The 18,468-nt window shown below is 35.8% G+C and overlaps 1 protein-coding gene across 2 annotated transcripts in view; it reads right to left on the bottom strand.

Annotated features, from left to right (window-relative positions):
- The window catches only part of LOC150090959 (coenzyme Q-binding protein COQ10 homolog B, mitochondrial), a 72,070-nt gene that overhangs the window by 44,236 nt on the left and 9,366 nt on the right, over positions 1–18,468 (bottom strand). For both annotated transcript variants that reach the window (XM_090373620.1, XM_090373612.1), the window contains exons 3-4: positions 12,887–13,079; positions 8,302–8,403 (exon numbers count right to left, since the gene is read on the bottom strand). In XM_090373620.1, coding sequence (XP_090229746.1) covers positions 8,302–8,403; positions 12,887–13,079 — 295 coding nt within the window. The remainder of the gene's footprint in view (positions 1–8,301; positions 8,404–12,886; positions 13,080–18,468) is intronic.

The following is an 18,468-nucleotide window of genomic DNA, read 5'->3' as shown; positions in this document are numbered from 1 at the left end:
TTATTTTAATCTGTTTTCAAAAATTATGTTAATTTCTTGAACTAAAGGCTATAAAAGCTCAGGTCATAAAGGATGGCAGTGCCACACGGCCCACAGTTGAGAAGGTGAATTTCTGGTTATATTTTCAGTACTGGTTGGTACAAACTGTAAGTACCAATATCTCTGCTGTGCAAATGTAGGAAACTATATCTAAGGCAATCCCCCTCTGATAGATTCCTATCAAAGGGGAAGAAAAATTCTGTAGAGGTTGGAATGGATGAGTTGGGGGGAGGCAACCTATTAAACTTGTCCAACCTGCTTTTTCAGAAAGTTTCCTAAATTTCGTTGCCTGCATGACCTTTCAACTATACACATCCCTTGGATATAACATGGGTGAGATTCTTGAAGTGTATTCTGCTTCTTAAGTGCACTTTTAACTCTGAAAACTGTTTTTAACAAAGCATGGTTCAGTCTAGTGAGATACAAAAGCACAGTAAAATGACTATTACAAGCCAAGTACAAGTTTGACTATTACCTGCATTTAAAAGTTTCTTTCCAACAGTTACATTATATTCATTGTTTCCTCACTGAGCATCTAAAAATAGACTTAAGAAAGAAATATTAACCCTTTCACAAGTGAGTTTCTGGGGTAATTAAGGAATTCTCTGCTCCTTGTAATAAGTTATCAATAGGAGTGAGCTTGGTGAAGCAAGTTTCTTTATGAAATTTTGTAAAAGTGAAAACTTTGTCCATAAATGCTTTTTAAATATTAGTTGGTTCTTATTTTGACTTGAGTGCATCATTAAAGTAAAATTATCAATTTTACTTTAAAATGCAGTGTCTGAATACTACAATTTTACTTAAATCTGTTTTCAGAGGCAACAAGTATTTCAAAATAGAAATAATCCAAGGTGGCCATACCTTGGATTATTTGGTACTTTCTTCAAAAGTACCAAAAAATATGCCAATAAACTACACTTGGGAATCACCTGAATTAAAAAAAAAAAAAAAAAAAAAATCAAGCTAGGTTTGATAAAGAAATAATATACTTTCTACATATATTTATGTGACACTCGATATGATTTCATCAACTGCTGGATTTCAATTCCAGAAAATGTCAGCTTTTGTAAGCCAAAGGTGAACAAGAATGGCTGACAACTGCAATGTCCTTCTCCAATTGTGAAGGCTAATTTTGTGCTGCCATCCATTAAAACTATATCTCCAGTTAATTGGAAACACCATAAGAAATGGTAACATGTACTAGAAAAATTAAGACAATTAAGCGTTAATAGTGGCAAATTATGCAAGAAGGCAAGCTTACACATAATAAAAAAAAAAAAAAAAAATCCCATATCACATGTCCATCCCTTCTAATAAGCTTGAATTTATTTTCATTCACCTATCTTGTAACTACCCTTCCTCAACTTGAATTTTATGCCCCCCGTGTGTAGTTTGAACAAGAGGAAGGATTCCATTGGCACTGAGCTTACTAAATCCATTCAGTCTTAAACATCTCATCAGGACTCCCCACATGTTCTGTTCTCCAGATGTTGCAATTTGCAGAACTGGAACAATCCTTTTCTGGTAAGAGCATGCTTTTGTTTGCCTCACTAATCCTGTTGCTCTTCTCTGCACCTCCTCCAACAGATCCACATCATTCTGCAAATGAGGCTTCCAGACCTATAGGTACCACTCTGACACTGCCTACTGACATAGCCTATCACCTAATACAATGGCTTTATCATCTCCCTATGCCTACTGAAAAAATTCCTGTATATCATTCACAAAATCCAATTGGCCATTCTGGCAACCTGTCCGTGCTGATCAATTACCTCAGCTCTTTATCATTTTCCACTACCCTGAGTGTAGTGGCACGCAGTTGGCATGTTAATCTGACATTACTCACACCCATACGAAGTACTGTGCATTTGTCAATGCTAAAATTCATTTGGCACTCCTCAGCCCACATGTCTAATTGTTGTTGTTGTGACGTAATTTAAAGACACACAGGCTGCTAGGACAATATTTTGTCTTTCTAATGGTTAATAGGAAATACTAACTTTATTGTAATACCTGTTATATTTTATGGTATATTCCTATGTTATTTAGGAAGGCAAACAGTTCTGTTTTATTAGGGTCATCTCCAAGAATATGCATTAATGTTAGTGAAGACTGTGCATTAGCACATGATTTAAAGATGTCTGAGTGGATATTTGAGAAGGTGAGGACAGTCCACTAATAAACGACGAATAGTTAGTTGCACATGACATGATGTGTACTGAGGAGCGATGTCATTCATATGTCTAATTCATGTAGATCTTGCTGCAGTAGCATATCCTGATTACTGTCATTAGCCACCATGTTAACCTTTGTATCCTTTACAAACAGGCATATACCTTCATCAATATCAAAAACAACCAGCGAAGCACTGAATCACTGGGGATGCCACTAATAACAACTTCTCCTACTGAAACCACCCATTTTATTCATAGCAGTAACTTTCCCTTAATGGCACTCTGGTCCAATTTGCACAGCAGTCTTTATTTGCAACAGTATCAAAAGATTTTCTGAAATCTAAATATATGATGTCAAAAATATATTTTTTTCCCATCCAGTTCCTTTTTTTTTACTGTGTCCTAGTATCCAGTCGTATTTATTCAGATGCAATTGTGGCTTAACATATGCATGCTGTGACTGCAGTATAAGTGCACTCCTGTCTTGCGGGTCCTGCCTGCATTACTTCTTTAACTAATGACTCCTTTACTTTTTTCCTGGAATAGAAGTTAAGCTAACAGGTCCGTAATTACTCAAGTCACCCTTCAATCCCCCTTTGTGAACTGGGGATACATTTGCATCTCCAGTCCATAAAGACCTTGATCCAAGGATGCTATCATAGCAATTGCTAAAGGTTTGACCTTTTTTGCTGCCTACCTTATTATAATTGGAGAGATTCTTTCCACCTCTGGTGCTTCAATTTCTCTTCCACTTTCTTTTCAGTTATCACAAAATTATTCAGCTCCCTGTTAGAATCTGATACACTTCTGGATTCCTATCCCTAAAAAAAAAAAATTCATGTGTGAATGTATATGCAAAACATCCAACTCTGAATCAGTTGGCCCAGGTTGTTTGTCAACAGTTCTGTATTGTAGGTTAATGACAGAAAACCAAGACCTATAGTTGGTTTAATTATCTTTTCTATTTTATGTATTTTTTTTATTATTTTTTTTTTCTCTAGAACATTTGGGAGATTAGAGCATTCAGAAACTTTCTATAACATTCAAGAATGTTCTGGAATGGTCTAGAACTTGACGGAGTTCTCTGGAAACATTGAACCTTCTAGAAACTTCTTTACCAGTATATACATGAGTGGAATCTGCATCAAGCAAGCATTTTTGTATTTCAGAAAGTGTATATGTTTCAGAGAATGTGTGGTGAACAAGTATTTTGGTGAATTAGTGTTTATAAACAAGTGTTGTGTGCATAAGTGTAAATTGTGAAATGTGTTTAAATTTGAAATTAAAAGTCTACAGTTTCTTACTTGTGTTCTCTATGTGCACGTATCTCAACTGTACATAAAATATATCATGTTCTTGCTGAAATAAGCCTGATAGCTTTTGCTACAATTGTGGAGAAGTGGTATTAAAATCTTAGTGGAAGCTACTGTCATAGCTTGTGAGAAAAGCCTATGAACTCTATTTTGGATGTAAGGTTGGAGAACAAGATAAAGTATGCGCTCCAAAGATTCCTTGTAGCTCATGTTCAAGGACATAAATAGGCTGGCTTAGAAGTAATCATAAATCAATGCCTTTTGCTATTCTGGTGATGTGGCAGGAACCTCGAGACCACATAAGCCATTGTTACTTTTGCACGACAAATATTTCTGGTTTTTCTGGGAAATCCAAGCAGAAAGAGTATCCCAACATACCTTCTCCTCTAAGGGTGGTTTTTCATGATGATACAATGCCAGTTCCAAAGCCACCAGAAACTTATGGACATGACTCTGATTGAGGATTAGAAAAGGAGTCCCCAGAAGATGCAGAACCCAGAACAAGTACAGATCCAGACTTTTCAATTCTCGATACTGCAAAGCTGCATCTAATCACTCAGGCAGAATTGAATGATTTGGCTAGATTTTTGGACCTCTCCAAATCCAAGGCTGAATTCCTAGGATCATGGCTTTAGCATGGAATCTTCTTAAAAAGGGTGTCAGGGTGTCTTTTTATAGGAACTTATTTCCACACAAAGATCAGTTCTTTTGATGATCAATAATATTCCAATGACTGTTTAAAACAACACACTCCAAATACTTGGTGGTACGATTCCTGTAGATTTATATATTGCTTTTTGGGGTTTGATTTACTACCTAAAAAAAGGAGAGTCTAAGACAATTCTTGGAATTACGACTGATCCAGCCAGCGACTTTAAAAGGGAGAAGAAAAGGCTTTGGAAGGAATTTACTGTTGTCTGGCAAAAAAGATGGGATGAGAACGAATTTGGGCTTGTAACAAGAATGTATATTGCGCAAGTGGAATTCTCAACAACCCCCTGGAGATATTTCATGGTTTAGACCTTCTATGACAACTTCTCATCTGCTAACAGGGCATGGGTCCCTCCGGGCTAAGTTATTTGAGCGTGGCCTGGAGCCTGATCCGTACTGCACATGTGGGGAATATGAAACATGGATTCATGTACTTGTGAACTGTCCATTGTACTCTCAACTTAGAACGGATTTAATGTCTGCGGATCTAAACTTATTGGAGAACAATGTAAATATCTTAGTTGAAGACCATAATAACTTTACTGCTCTGCAAACCTTCTCAAGATCAGTTTTCATATTGAGGACTCAGCTAAGAACTTCAGCTTCTTCTGGGAATTGACTTCACAAATGACCAAAAGACAAAAGGTTTAAGTGTAAACAGAAGATTTAAGTTAATTGTTATTGTGTTGACTTATATGGATTGCTATTGTGTTGATTTATGTTAATTAATGTTGCACTGATTTTGGCAAATTGTTATTGACAAGATTTATGTCATATTGGTTCTATCATATTATGTATGTTATATTGGTTCTATCGTATTATGTATGTTATATTGTTTTCTTGGTTCTCAGTAATTCAGAGAGACTGAGCATATTTAAAAAAAAAAAAATTATTGTATATATCTGTTTAATATAATAATTAGTGAGTGTAAGTGAGGATAATTTGTGGAAGTTCTGCAGCAGTAATTCATTTGTTGACACCCACTGGTATTGCACTACATCCAGTGGGTGCGGGACTTGTACATTCGGCACAAATACATAACGTAAACCTGGGCCTACAGAAGGGCACTGGGCAACAGCTCTTATATTGGCGGTGGTAAAATACCTCGCACATGTTTTTAGGCTAGATTTGTTGAGGTTCTACGCCAAAACAGATGAACTAGGTGGAGATGGGCTTTTGCCTAGGAGCCGCCCTTGACTCTGGGATACACGTACGAAGTGCACCAGGAGGTATAATATAATGTCTCATATATGTGTAACGAGAATGTTAATGTATATAAAATTGTATATATATCTTTTTGTAAATATTGCGTGTGTGTGTGTATATATATGTAATAATTGTGTGTACACAAATAAATGAAATGAAAAATGAATGCATGAATGTCTTTTTATAGGAAGAGGCAATCTAACATAATGCTTTATTACTCCGTGGATGGTGCTTTGGTTTATTGTAACAATGTCTAGGGATTAAGAAAGAGTTCCATGTGGAGCACGTCCCTGAGCAGTGGAGGCTTTTCATTGATTCATCCAAGGTCAATTTGAAAGCAGTTTTACTCCATAATAGAAATAAGTATTCATCTATACCATTGGCCCAGTTCACATGAAAGAAACGTTCAAGAAGGTTCTTTTGCAAAAAAAAAAAAATGCTATTAAGAATACAAATGGAATATCTGTGCTGACATAAAAGTTGCAGCTTTGCTGATTGGGTTGCAAGGTGGTTACAATAAATACTGCTGCTTTTTGTGCAAGTGGGACAGCTGAGCAAAGGATTGCCACTACAGGGTAAAAAAATGGCCAGACCATTCAGAAACTATACCAGGCCAGAAAAATGTAGCACATCCTCCTTTGGTGGATGTCAAAAATCTATTTACTTCCATTGCACACCAAGCTAGGTTTGATAAAAAATATTTGTGAAAGCAATGGATGAAAAAAGGAAAAGGATTTTCCTATTTGGGGCAATTTCCTCGAATCAGTGAGCCAAAATAAAAAAGAATTTTTATGGGTCATCCAAATCTGCTATTCCAAGATGAGGAATTTGCTAAAAAATTAAATGCTATAAAAATAATAGCCTGGAAGGTATTCAAAAACATCTGCTAGAACATTTTTAGGCAATGAGAAATCACAAAATTACAGTGAAATAGTGGATCAACTAATTTTAGCATACAAAGAATTGGGATGCAACATGTTAAAGGGATGCAACATATGTTAAATGGGAATGTAGTAAATGTTCATTTACTACATTCCCATTTAGACTTTTTTCCTGAAAACTTGGAAGTGGTCTCCAATAAACATAGAGATTTCACCAAGATAATTCTCAAATGGAATAAAGATCCCAGGGAAAATGGAGTCCAAATATGTTGGCAGACTACTGTTGTAATCTCGTATGGGAGACTCCAATGGATGATTAAAAAACAACAAAATAAGTGTTTTGTTATCAGACAAACAAACATTTCTGTAAATAGAATAAGGTTAACAGACCCATTGTTCAATATTTAGTACTGTATGAAACATTTTCTTAAAATATATGAAATACTTTTTTTTACTAGAAACTTGCTTTTTCCCTCAAATCCCTTCTCCCTTAAAATTGGCAAAAATGTTACAGTAATATGGTTGCCATATTTGAATTCAGCAACATCAAATCTACAACAATCACCACAAATTTTAAGAGGGAGCAAAAAAAAAAAAAAAAAAAGTTTATTTTGGCAACTAGTATAATTGGATGAGTATTGTTTTCTCACATTACCTAACATGCTAGTGTAGGATAGAGTCATCCAATTGTGTGAGTGACCAACTTAGAAGTTCCAATCAATATCTGGAAAGTTAAAATTCCCCATTATAAGACATTTTGATTTACTGGCCTAATTGTATCTCTCTGGAGCTAGCAGTTGCTAATTACAGTCATTAGGTCTATAACACACTCCTAACCTCATTTTTGTTTTCCATCAGACCGACTCCACATTGCACTGGCCATCCTTAGATCTTATGTACTTTTTAACTAAGTGGGCGCCTCCGTAGCCAGGTGGGAAAGAGCAGCAGTGCGTAGCACACGCTTCTTGATTAGACCGGGGTTCGAGCCCGTCACCACCAAATACGGAGGATGCGGAAAGGTCAGGGATGACCACTGCATATCCCGGAGCAATATGGCCTTAGTTGCTAATGCTCCTAAAAACCAAATAGCATCCAACTTTTAACTAAGTGCATAACCCCTGGTTATACACTTTGGATTGCCCCTTGACAATCAACACTACACTATGTCCTTTCTGTACACATGTACTCCCCATATTCAAGTTCTGCATCTCTTATATCCGAGTGACACCATGTGTTCAATACCCCCACAATGTCTGCATTTGACGACCTAACCAGTTCATCAAATTTGTTCACTGTCCTCCTAAGCATTGGTGTACATTCAAGTATACACACACCTGTTTTCACTCTTAGTAACCCTAACATAGCTGACATATTTGCTTGTTTCACAAAGAACCCTAGCAGGCCTTGAAATCCCTGACACCTCATTTTCCAGGCTGCTACATGTTCCAACAGAAGTAGTGCAAGAATCACTTATATATCTGCCAGTGGCTGTTGTTAATCTATTAGTCAGTCTACCCCTCCTGGCCAGCAGTTTTCTGACCATAGCTTCAGCAAATAATCTTTCACCCCTTTTATTTAAGCGTATCTTGCCTCTATAAATACAGTCTCTCTCCTGTTAACAAGCACACATGCAGAGAAAAATTCTACCCCATGAGCCTTGCACAATCTTTCCAGGACCAAATTGGTTGACAAAGCTCTCTTTGTGTACTTCCTCCTAATGCATCCGTGCAGGATTGCAGACACTTTGAATTTCAATCCTAACTCTTGGCTTTTTCTCAACTTTACTCCGTACTTGTGAATTAAATCATTAGATCTTGTATGTGAATGCACACTTATTTGAACTGACCTTCAAGCTTTTAGGTAATGTACATATTTACTCTCCAGAGCCTAAACATGTTGATCTACATGTAGGATGTAGATCAACATGTTCAACTTCTGAAAGGATTAATAAATATGATAAACAAATAATTCACTTACTTTGAAATCTAATGTGCATGTTCTAGGGTTGTTAGGTAGTCCTGGACCAAAATGCCACGTTGTTTCCAAGTGGTTAAATAAACGTCCATCTGTACAGCAGGCCTGTGGTATCACAAAAAAAAAAAAAAAAAAAAAACTTGCATTTTTTTCAAATATAATTCATCATTGGTTTGTTATTTAGGTATACTATACATTATGAATACTATGTATCCAAATAATTTATTATAGACAATTAATTAGGTATAGAATGGATCAAGAACAATTTTACAAAATACTAATAATTCCTTGACTTTCCACTTGTCTTAATTTTAAGTGTAATTTACTGAATTTTGATCTGCAACCATCTAAGCAGCAAAGATTTCACACACTGCATGCGATCTTACTTTTATTGTTACTTATCATTCATAGCAAGAGGTGGCTTCAGTTTGTGTGAGGTTCAGGAAAGATAACAATGCAAGGTCTCTATGGATTTTGCAGCACCACAGCAATTTACAGTTTTACATTGTGCACGAGCCCAAACAAACGCACGGTTCCTAGTTGGAGCATGCTCTGCTTGTGCTTGAAGTGTCACTGCTCAAAATAATTCTATCAGCACTAGCCAAATATCAAATAAGATAAATCTGAAATGTTTAGGGAATTTACTTTGAAAAAGCTGACTGGTGGACCACATTTATTGTGTCTTTATTTTTGTAGCTTATCAACTGATCACTGATTATCCACTGTTTATAAGTAGAAGAAATAATCAATTTCAGTGGCTGTGCAGTATCAAGACATGGTCATAGATAAAGATTATCATCTTATCAACCAAAAAGGAGTCTCATAGTTTTGAATGGGTTCACTGACAAAAGCCCACACGAAAATTCCCCGTCATAAATGCTCACATGAAAAATACCCACACGGATTTATAAACTAAAAATAATGCTCACATTATTTTTAGTTTACAAAAAACAAATTATTTCATATTTCAAAATGGAACAAAATGTTGAATTTATATATTTTATTTCTACTTCTATGCAATGTATTTTAATATAACTTTTGATTTTAATATAAAGTAGAATATTTGGATGTAAAATGTTTGTAAGGGAAATTACAGGAAATAAAATGCTTTGGTTTCACTGCAACTAAATAAAAATGCCTTTTATTTTATTTATAAAAATAAATTTATTTTTTTCTCTGTCTTACAAAGTGAACAGTCAACACTTTTTGGTTTTTTATCAACAAACAACTAATTCAGACACATTTCAGTGATTTATTTATTTGTCAAGGATTTGAATAGAATTTTCATTAACTGGAAGTTAGCCAATCTCTGCAAGTATTTCAGTTTCTACCTGCTCATATTTCTGCACAAAAGTGGCAACCAAGTCATGCAGTGCATCATATCTTCTCTTCACCTCTAGATGATCTGCCTGTGCAATTAAATTAGCCAGTGTCAATCTGTGGCAAGCCAGGTCCCTCTTCAGTCCAGCAAATAAAAACCACACGCTGGGATGACTGCAGTGGAATAGGGAATTAAGCACATTGCAAAACCCCCCACAGCAGTTTGTAGTTTTAGGCGACCGTTCAAGAGCTGCATCATGATGATGCCATATTCTTACTGGAAGCTAGGGATCTCTACCTGCTGTACCCTCAATTGTCATTCAGTTATGAAGACAAAAGATGACCACAGAGTACAACCACCAACTGAACGTTGTCATGATTCCTGTCCTCAAAAAGCAGAAGCCAACGTTGCCAGAAGCAAAATGAGTCAATACATGAGAGTAGTTAGTTCTACTTCGCAATGTGATGGGGAATGTGTTGTCAGAGTTGAGTAACGATGTACTGGCCCATATGCCTAAACAATCATCCCTTGCGAGAAATCTCACTCACAGAAAAGACAGTCATTTGCCTAATCCAACAACAATAAATTTTGACATTTCTGAGAAGTACCGTCAACTGATACTTCAGGATTCAGGTGTGGATGAACCAGACAGAACTCTGGTTTTAGGTGATAAAGAACTCTTGGTTCAATTGAACAAAGATACAATTTATGGAGATGGTACTTTTGATAAAGTTCCAAACATGTTTTACCAACTGTATATGTGGTATGCCAAGGTGGGTAACTCATCCACCTATATCCGCCATGTATTTACATTTTGTTACAGAAAAAGAACTTGAATAATAGAATGTTTGAAATCATGAAGCTGTTGGTTCCAAATTTGGTGCCTCAAAAGGCTTTAGTGGATTTTGAGAAGGCTTGCATGAATGCAGTTAGGATTGCATTTCCACATGCTGAGGTCAAAGGGTGCTATTTCCATCTGTGTCAGAGTATCATCAGGAAACTCAGCAATGTTGGCTTGAAGAATGAATTTGAAACTGATAAATATAAAACTCAAGCTGAAGTCTCTTGCTACATTAACCTTTGTCCCAGTCCATGATGTGAGGAATGTCTTTTATGAGCTTGCCACCACATTTCCAGGCAAAGATAGCTATAATGAGGTGCTCATGTACTTCTTTTCCACATACATTGAGGGTGTGGCAGGTAGAGATCCCAGGTTTCCAATAAGAATATGGAATCATCATGATGCAGCTCTTGAACGGTTGCCTAAAACTACAAACTGCTGTGAGGGATTTCACAATGCACTTAATTCCCTATTCTACTGCAGTCATCCCAGCGTGTGGTTTTTGTTTTCTGGACTGAAGAGGGACCTGGCTTGCCACAGATTCGCACTGGCTAATTTAATTGCACAGGCTGGTCATCTAGAGGTTAAGAGAAGATATAATGCACTGCATGACTTTGTTGCCACTTTTATGCAGGAATATGAGCAGGCAGAAGACAAACTGAAATACTTGCAGAGATTGGCTAACTTACAGTAATGAAAATTCTATTCAAATCCTTGATAAATAAATAAATCAATGAAATATGTCTGAATTAGTTGTTTGTTGATAAAAAACCAAAAAGTGTTGACTGTTCACTTTTGTAAGAGACAGAGAAAATATATTTTTATAAATAAAATAAAAGGCATTTTGGTTTAGTTGCAATAAAACCAGAGCATTTTATTTCCTGTAATTTCCCTTACAAACATTTACATCTAATTTACACATAGTACCGAAGTCTGGTGAGTATGTGAGAATATTCTACTTTATATTAAAATCAAGTTTTATATCAAAAGTTATATTAAAATATATCATATAGAAGTAGAAATAAAATATATAAATTCAACATTGTGTTGGTGTTTTGAAAATATGAAATAATTTGTTTTTTGTTAAGTAAAAATAATGTGAGCATTCATCTGTGTGAGCATTTATGACAGTGGGGGTTTTTTCTATGCGGAATTTGTGTGGGCTTTTTTCATATGTGCATTTATCTGATCACCCTTTTGAATGGCACCATTACTTAATTTTTGCCATTTACAAGAAATTATTCATAAATGATATAACAAACACATAAAATGATAATACAGGGTTTCATGGTTATATTTCATAGGACAAATGTAGCCCAATTCTAGAGGTTAAAAGGTACACACAATGTATGTGTTTAAAAAGGGAAGTTTTAATATTATGCAGTGCTTGTCTGTTCACTTACACAAAATACATTATTCACAGTTTGGTATATGTTTGCTAATAGAGACTACCCTGCATGCTGATGAGAAACCAATAGCTTTGAAACAGCTGTCCTGGCAGTGTCTCAGATTTATAAATTTATAGCACATTTGCTTTTTCTAGTGATTTAAAATCTTTTTAAATCTACAAAAGATTTTAACAACTTAGAAATGTGGATAATGTATTTGTCTGAAGATGAACTTCTGCCCAGCCTTAGCACCAAGTTCTCTGTACTGGTCTTCAGTGGAATGATCCTGCAATTAAAAATCAAATGCAGAAGTATAAAAATTAATTTGATCTTAGCTTCTGCATTGAACTCACCCCACCCTCACAAAACCCTATAGTACATACTACCCTCTCACTTTAACCTGGTAGTGGTGGCATACAAAATGTTGGCAAGTCACCTGACAGGTGCTCAACTTTTTTTTTTTTTTTTTTTAATTTCTGTAAAACATTTCCAGTTTTTCTGAATTCTGCTTACCAAAAGACAATACTGCCTTTCTTTAACAGATTTCAGTACTTACCATGCGCGCGTGCGCGCACACACACACACACACACACACACACACACACACACACACACACACACACACACACACACACACACACACACACACACACACACACACACACACACTATGTATATAAATATTGTTAAAAGATTAAAAACATTATATATATTCAATGCTATTGCTAATATACTTACTAATATCCCCAGGGGCTCACATCTGGTGAGTATAGGCTTGTCACCCAGGGTCCTGAGCTGGATATTATCATTCTTCTCTTTTTTGATGATTCCCTTCTGACACACACTCTCTCTCTCTCTCTCTCTCTCTCTCTCTCTCTCTCTCTCTCTCTCTCTCTCTCTCTCTCTCTCTCTCTCAGGGTAACTCGGAAATTTTTTTAGCTGGTGCAGCAAGCCTCAGGCTTTCTTGCACTATATGGCTAGTAATAATAATAATTACTAATTATTTATTAAAAACTTATTAATTACTAATATACTTACTCTCACTAAATGTGGCCTAGCTAATGTAACAGAAGATGTATAGCGTTCAACAAAAGGACTAAATCCAATTTCCATATCAGCTCTTAAATAATCAGGGCGTCTTTTGGTAACTACAGAACGTGTACACCACGGGACAAATTGCTGATAGTTTTCCACACCCGATACTACTTCAAACAACTGAGTCATGGAATACCTAGAGAACCAAGATTAAAAGCATATTTGTAATATATTATCACACAACATTCTTTCAGTGATGTTTCCATTTAATTTGCATAATTTTTATGTAAGTGAACAAAAATGTATTCTCTTCTGTAACAATACACAAAACTGGGCTTTAACATAAAAGTAAGAGAAATGAATATACTGTAATCATTAACACAAACTCATGATTCACATTCTTGTGGTGGATTTCAATGCTATATAATTATAAATTGCTTTAATTACTTGGTACTTGTAAACTGCTATAAAGCAATGTTGTTTACTCCTAGTACACAGGCACAACAATATTGTTTACTCCTAGTCACTACAGGTATACAACATGCTGATATCAATAGCATGCAATAACATAATCTTGCAAACTTGTACTGTTAGTGTAGCTTGTTGCACAGCAAGCCAAAAATGCAAATCAATTAGATGGTCTTTTCATGGGGACATGCATTCAATGCTATTCTCAAGTGCTCAACAAAGAACCAAGATGCAGCAGAGCCACACTTACATTAGTTTGTTTGGGGTGCAGATTGTTTGCAATTCAGTAGCTCAATGAACACATTGTGATACATGTCACATTTTGTTATGCCTTTACATGGATGAGAAAAGGTGCAGATTTATGTGATTATAACTTTATGAATAGTTTAATTTTCAATATAGAAAAATATTGGCAAGCCTGAACTGAAGTAAAGATGAATTCATTAGCCCAGTTTTACTGTCAAAGCTTTTTTTCAATGCATTCTACAGAAGAAAAATTACAAAGGGTACTAGGAAAGTTTTGCAATATGACGCAACAATGAATCATAGGAAGCTGCTTGTTGCTGCATGTTGAAACATGTTCATACGTGCATAGTAGCCACCGCGCCAAGTCGATGGGCTCAGTTATTCATTAGTAGTGAGAGTGTAAAGTGCTTGCGATGGCATCGTGGTCACGAAATGAGATAAGGACAGTTTTGCAGTATAATTTCGTGCGTGGTTTAACCATAGACCAGTGCTTAGAAGAAATGACTCTTGCACTAGATGATGATTGTCCACATCGTACAACGATATTCAGGTGGTATAGAGAATTCCAAAGGGGAAATTTCACTCTGGAGGATTCTGAGAGGCCGGGAAGGCCACGAACGTCAGTTACGGAGGAAAACGTTACTGCTGTGAGGAAAATGCTTGACGAAAACAGGCGAGTGACCTACCAACAGATAGAGGATACTTTGGGCCTAAATGCACCAGCAATTCTGCAAGATTCGATTCTGCAAGATCATTTGCACGTGAAGAAACTTTGGTCTCTCTGGGTGCCGCATCAACTGACTGAAGAGCAGATGACACGACGTGTGACTTGGTGCCGGGACATGTTAAAAAAGTTTGATAAGGGACAATCTCGGTATGTGAACAACATTGTGACAGGTGACGAGACTTGGCTGTACTATTACGATCTGCCGACCAAGGCTCAAAACAAAGTTTGGGTCTTTGATGATGACGACACACCCGTAATTGTCAGAAAATCCCGATCTGTAAAGAAGAAAATGATAGCTGTATTTTTCAAATCGAGTGGAATTGTGGAACGTGTCGTTTTGGACACGCAGAAGACAGTCACAGCTGAGTGTTATACTGAACAATGCCTGCCTAAAGTCATTGGATCTATGAAGAACCTGCGGCCAAAGTCAAGAATGGACATCTGGTACCTCCATCACGATAGTGCTCCAGCTCACCGCGCCAAAGCCTGCACCGAATATTTGACACGACAGGACTGAAACTTCTTGAGCACCCTCTCTACAGTCCAGACCTTGCTCCCTGCGACTTTGCACTGTTCCCGCATGTGAAAATGAAGCTAAAAGGGAGGCGGTTTTCCAGTGATGAGGACCTTGTACGGGCTTGGGACAACGAGTGTGCTTTACTCCCTAGTGAAACTTGGCAGAACTGGTTTAAAGATTGGTTTCGGAGGATGGAGAGGTGTATTGAATGTAGAGGAAATTACTTTGAAAAAATTAAATAAACAAAGCTGTATTGCAAAACTTTCCTAGTACCCTTTGTAGATATTAAAAATCTTGTGAAACCTGTTATAAACTTGAATATAATAAGCTTTTAAATGGAAAAACAGCCAATTTACAAGATATTGTAACAAGGAAATATATAAAAAACATTACTGGTTTTTTGGCTGTTATATATCAAAAATGCACTGTATTGCTTTAACTGTTTATTATTTTAAAGGAGATCTCTGGTCAAAATGGTATATGACTAATGTAAATTACTCAACTGTATTAAAAAAAAAAAAAAAGACTAGGATTTGGTGACTCAATATGTTGCCTAGCATTTTTTAGCAACATTAACATATCAATTCAATTATATGGCAACTACAGGCAGACTATTTTGGCATAACAAAAAAAGAAAAACTTAATGTTTTCAGAGAGATAAGAGAGAGTACAGGCCTGTCTGGCCTAGTTATGCCTTCTACAAAAAAGAAATAGTTGTGGCTATACCAGATTTTAATCAGAAGTTTACTGACAAAAAAGGTTGCTGACTTCCTCAAAGTAAGGAGCAGAAGGATGAATTTTTTTGTTTATATAGGGTGAACTTCAAGTATCTTATTTTTCATTAGTTAACATAATCTAGCAAATAACTAGAAAAATCTCAAAAATCAAAATTCAAGTTGCAGCCACCCCTTTCTCCTAATGTATGCTGTCACTAATTAATGATCAAATACAGCATTTTTAATGAACAAAATCAAACAACTGCTACCATTTGTTACATATAATCCTAATTTTCTTCAATTTCATAACTGAAATTTTGCATGCTCTCAGAGAATCAGAGAAAACATGTTAATGAGAGAGAGAGAGAGAGTTTTCTTTCTGCTTTAAGCAAAATGATTTGATTGGAACATACATAAAATGCTATAATTGTGGAATTCATATTCATTTCAACAAATGCCCTTCGATAACTTACGTTTTTAGTTTCTTTAAGTCTTGATTATCAGAAAATATCACACTTTTCACTTACGATGACCCTTTTGCCTGGGGCATAGCTAATTTTAATACAATCTGGGCATTGAAAACAGCATCCTGAATAGTCACATCTAGGCACCAAATACTGAGACTAAGTGCGTGGGTGGGGCAGAGGTGGCATTTTCTTTTTTGTATCCAGTTACTTAAAGTATTGACACTGGCCCGATCATAATATCAGCAGCTACCTTCAAAGATTCATCAAAGTCTCGTCCCACTCAACTGATATGGCATTTGAGTAAGTCTGAAAAGTGAGTAACAATTAACAAGAGATCATTGCTAATTGACTTTGGCAATGATTGCTTCATGGATAAATACTGAAGATGCATCTCTTCATTCAAGCTATTGATAATGTTTTTTACCAGGTCAAAGTTATCTGTATAATAAAGTGTAGCAGAAATCTGTTCCCCACCTAGTCAGAACAGAATCAATAGACAATGCAAGCCCAGGTACAGTTTTCTTCAACAACCAAAGACTCACTTTCACAAAAATCTTTTCATCGGAACACCTATATGTCAACATCAGGAAATAACCTACATATTTCCTCCACATCTCTGTAGAATGCACGCACTAAACAAGCCATATGAAGCAATCAGTATTATTAGTATCAGCAAAATGACACAAGGAAGTAAAAGCTTGTGTAGAATCAGTCAAAAAAAATGAATAAAAGAAAATAAAAATAAATCATATTTAAATTAAATGTAAAAAATAAAATAACCATTGTCACCTTCCTTTCATTTACCTATTTCTTGTAAAGTTTATCTGTTATTTGTCGTGCTCATCAATACTAAAGACAGCAAATAAAGAAAACTTTTCTATTTCTCATGTTTTTTAGTAAAAAACTTTTCTTTCTAAAAACTTAAAAAGGAACTGAGAAAGATGCTTTACCAATTACAGATCAATCAAAACACACTAAATCTTAAGAAATACATTGATGTAATAGAAAATGACGTGCATATGGCAATGTATATTTTTTGTGTTATGTATAAATTTCCTCTTTTTTTTTACTGCTTTGAGATTTTGCTAGAAAATCCATATGCTAGTTCAAGTGTATAGGAGAGAAAAATAAACCAAATACCGTGAACCCTCACTAATCCAGAGTAATGGGGGGGGGGGGGGAAAGGTCATCCAGATTAGTTAGGCATAAGACAGCACTGATGAAAATAAATAAAAAATATTGCTGTAGAGCCTTTATTTAAAAAAACTATATAAAGACAATACATTTATCCATAGATAGATGGATAAAGTATTGTTTTTGTCTTTTTATACATTTATCAGGTGGTGCTGGTGTCACAGGCCAATGCCACTTGATCGTTGCTGTGAATACCACTTAAATACAGCTTCTTCCAGCAACACTACTTTTGGCTTTTTTAATGGCTGTCTATTTGATACACTGCTTGTATCACTTCCCACACTGAATTTTAAAGGGAAATGTCTCCATAGGTTCTTTTTGTTTTTTAATATCTGACACAGCCTATTGGGCCGACTGGGCTAGCCAGGTGGGTAAAATGCCTGCCTGGCAACCCAAAGGTCACAGGTTCGAATCCCACCTTGGACCACAGTAAATGCAAAAACTTTGGGAGGTGCATTATGGCCACAGAAGCTGATGCACCAACAACTAACAAAAAAAAACAAAAAAAAAAACAACCTATTGGCCAATACCAAATTCTTTACCAATTTTTTTTTTTTTCCAGGAACACCATTTTCAAGTTTGTTCTATCACTTTGAGCTTGTTAATGATAGTTAGTGTTTTATTTTTATTTCCCTTTTTTAATCCTATAGAACCCATAATTATATAAATGCTAACTTTATGTACATATATATAAAGAAGTAAAAAAAAAATGAAGTGATATAAGCAACAATATCCGTCTGACTCAGAGTCAACAATGATACTGAACAACAAGCAAGACAATGTAATGCATGTTCTGTCTCTCTCTGCACAATCAATCAGCATGCAGTGAGAGTTACTCATCTGCCTTCCTAAATTCTGTGTGTTTTTCAAAGTCCTCAACTGTGAACAGAATTTTTCATATTTCGATCCGTATTATCCGACATCTGGATTACCGAGGTTTTACTGTAATGATGAAAAGGTACTTTATGATGTAAATACATTTTTATGAAAAAGGCACTGAGAAAGAAAGACCAGGCGGCTTCTTTACTAATAACTCAGTAGCCTTCTCCGTGTTTAGTCAAGCAATTTTTTCGGCATTCCTCCGTATTAAATGCGCATCCTTATTTCTAGGACCAAACTGAACTGAATTTGTGCCAAGCAGCACAATTTACTGCTGCTTGGCAAAAATGCCAAAGCAAGCAAATAATTTAGTAATTTGTTACTTTTTATATTTTTTTTAATTCTTTATTTCTATTTTTTATTTTCATTTC

This window comes from Mastigoproctus giganteus, chromosome 1, assembly GCF_048544385.1.
Source record: "Mastigoproctus giganteus isolate SK-2022 chromosome 1, ASM4854438v1, whole genome shotgun sequence".
In the NCBI taxonomy this organism is placed as follows: domain Eukaryota; kingdom Metazoa; phylum Arthropoda; class Arachnida; order Uropygi; family Thelyphonidae; genus Mastigoproctus; species Mastigoproctus giganteus.
Note: the sequence above shows the minus strand (reverse complement) of the source record. Positions and strands in the feature narration are given on the sequence as shown.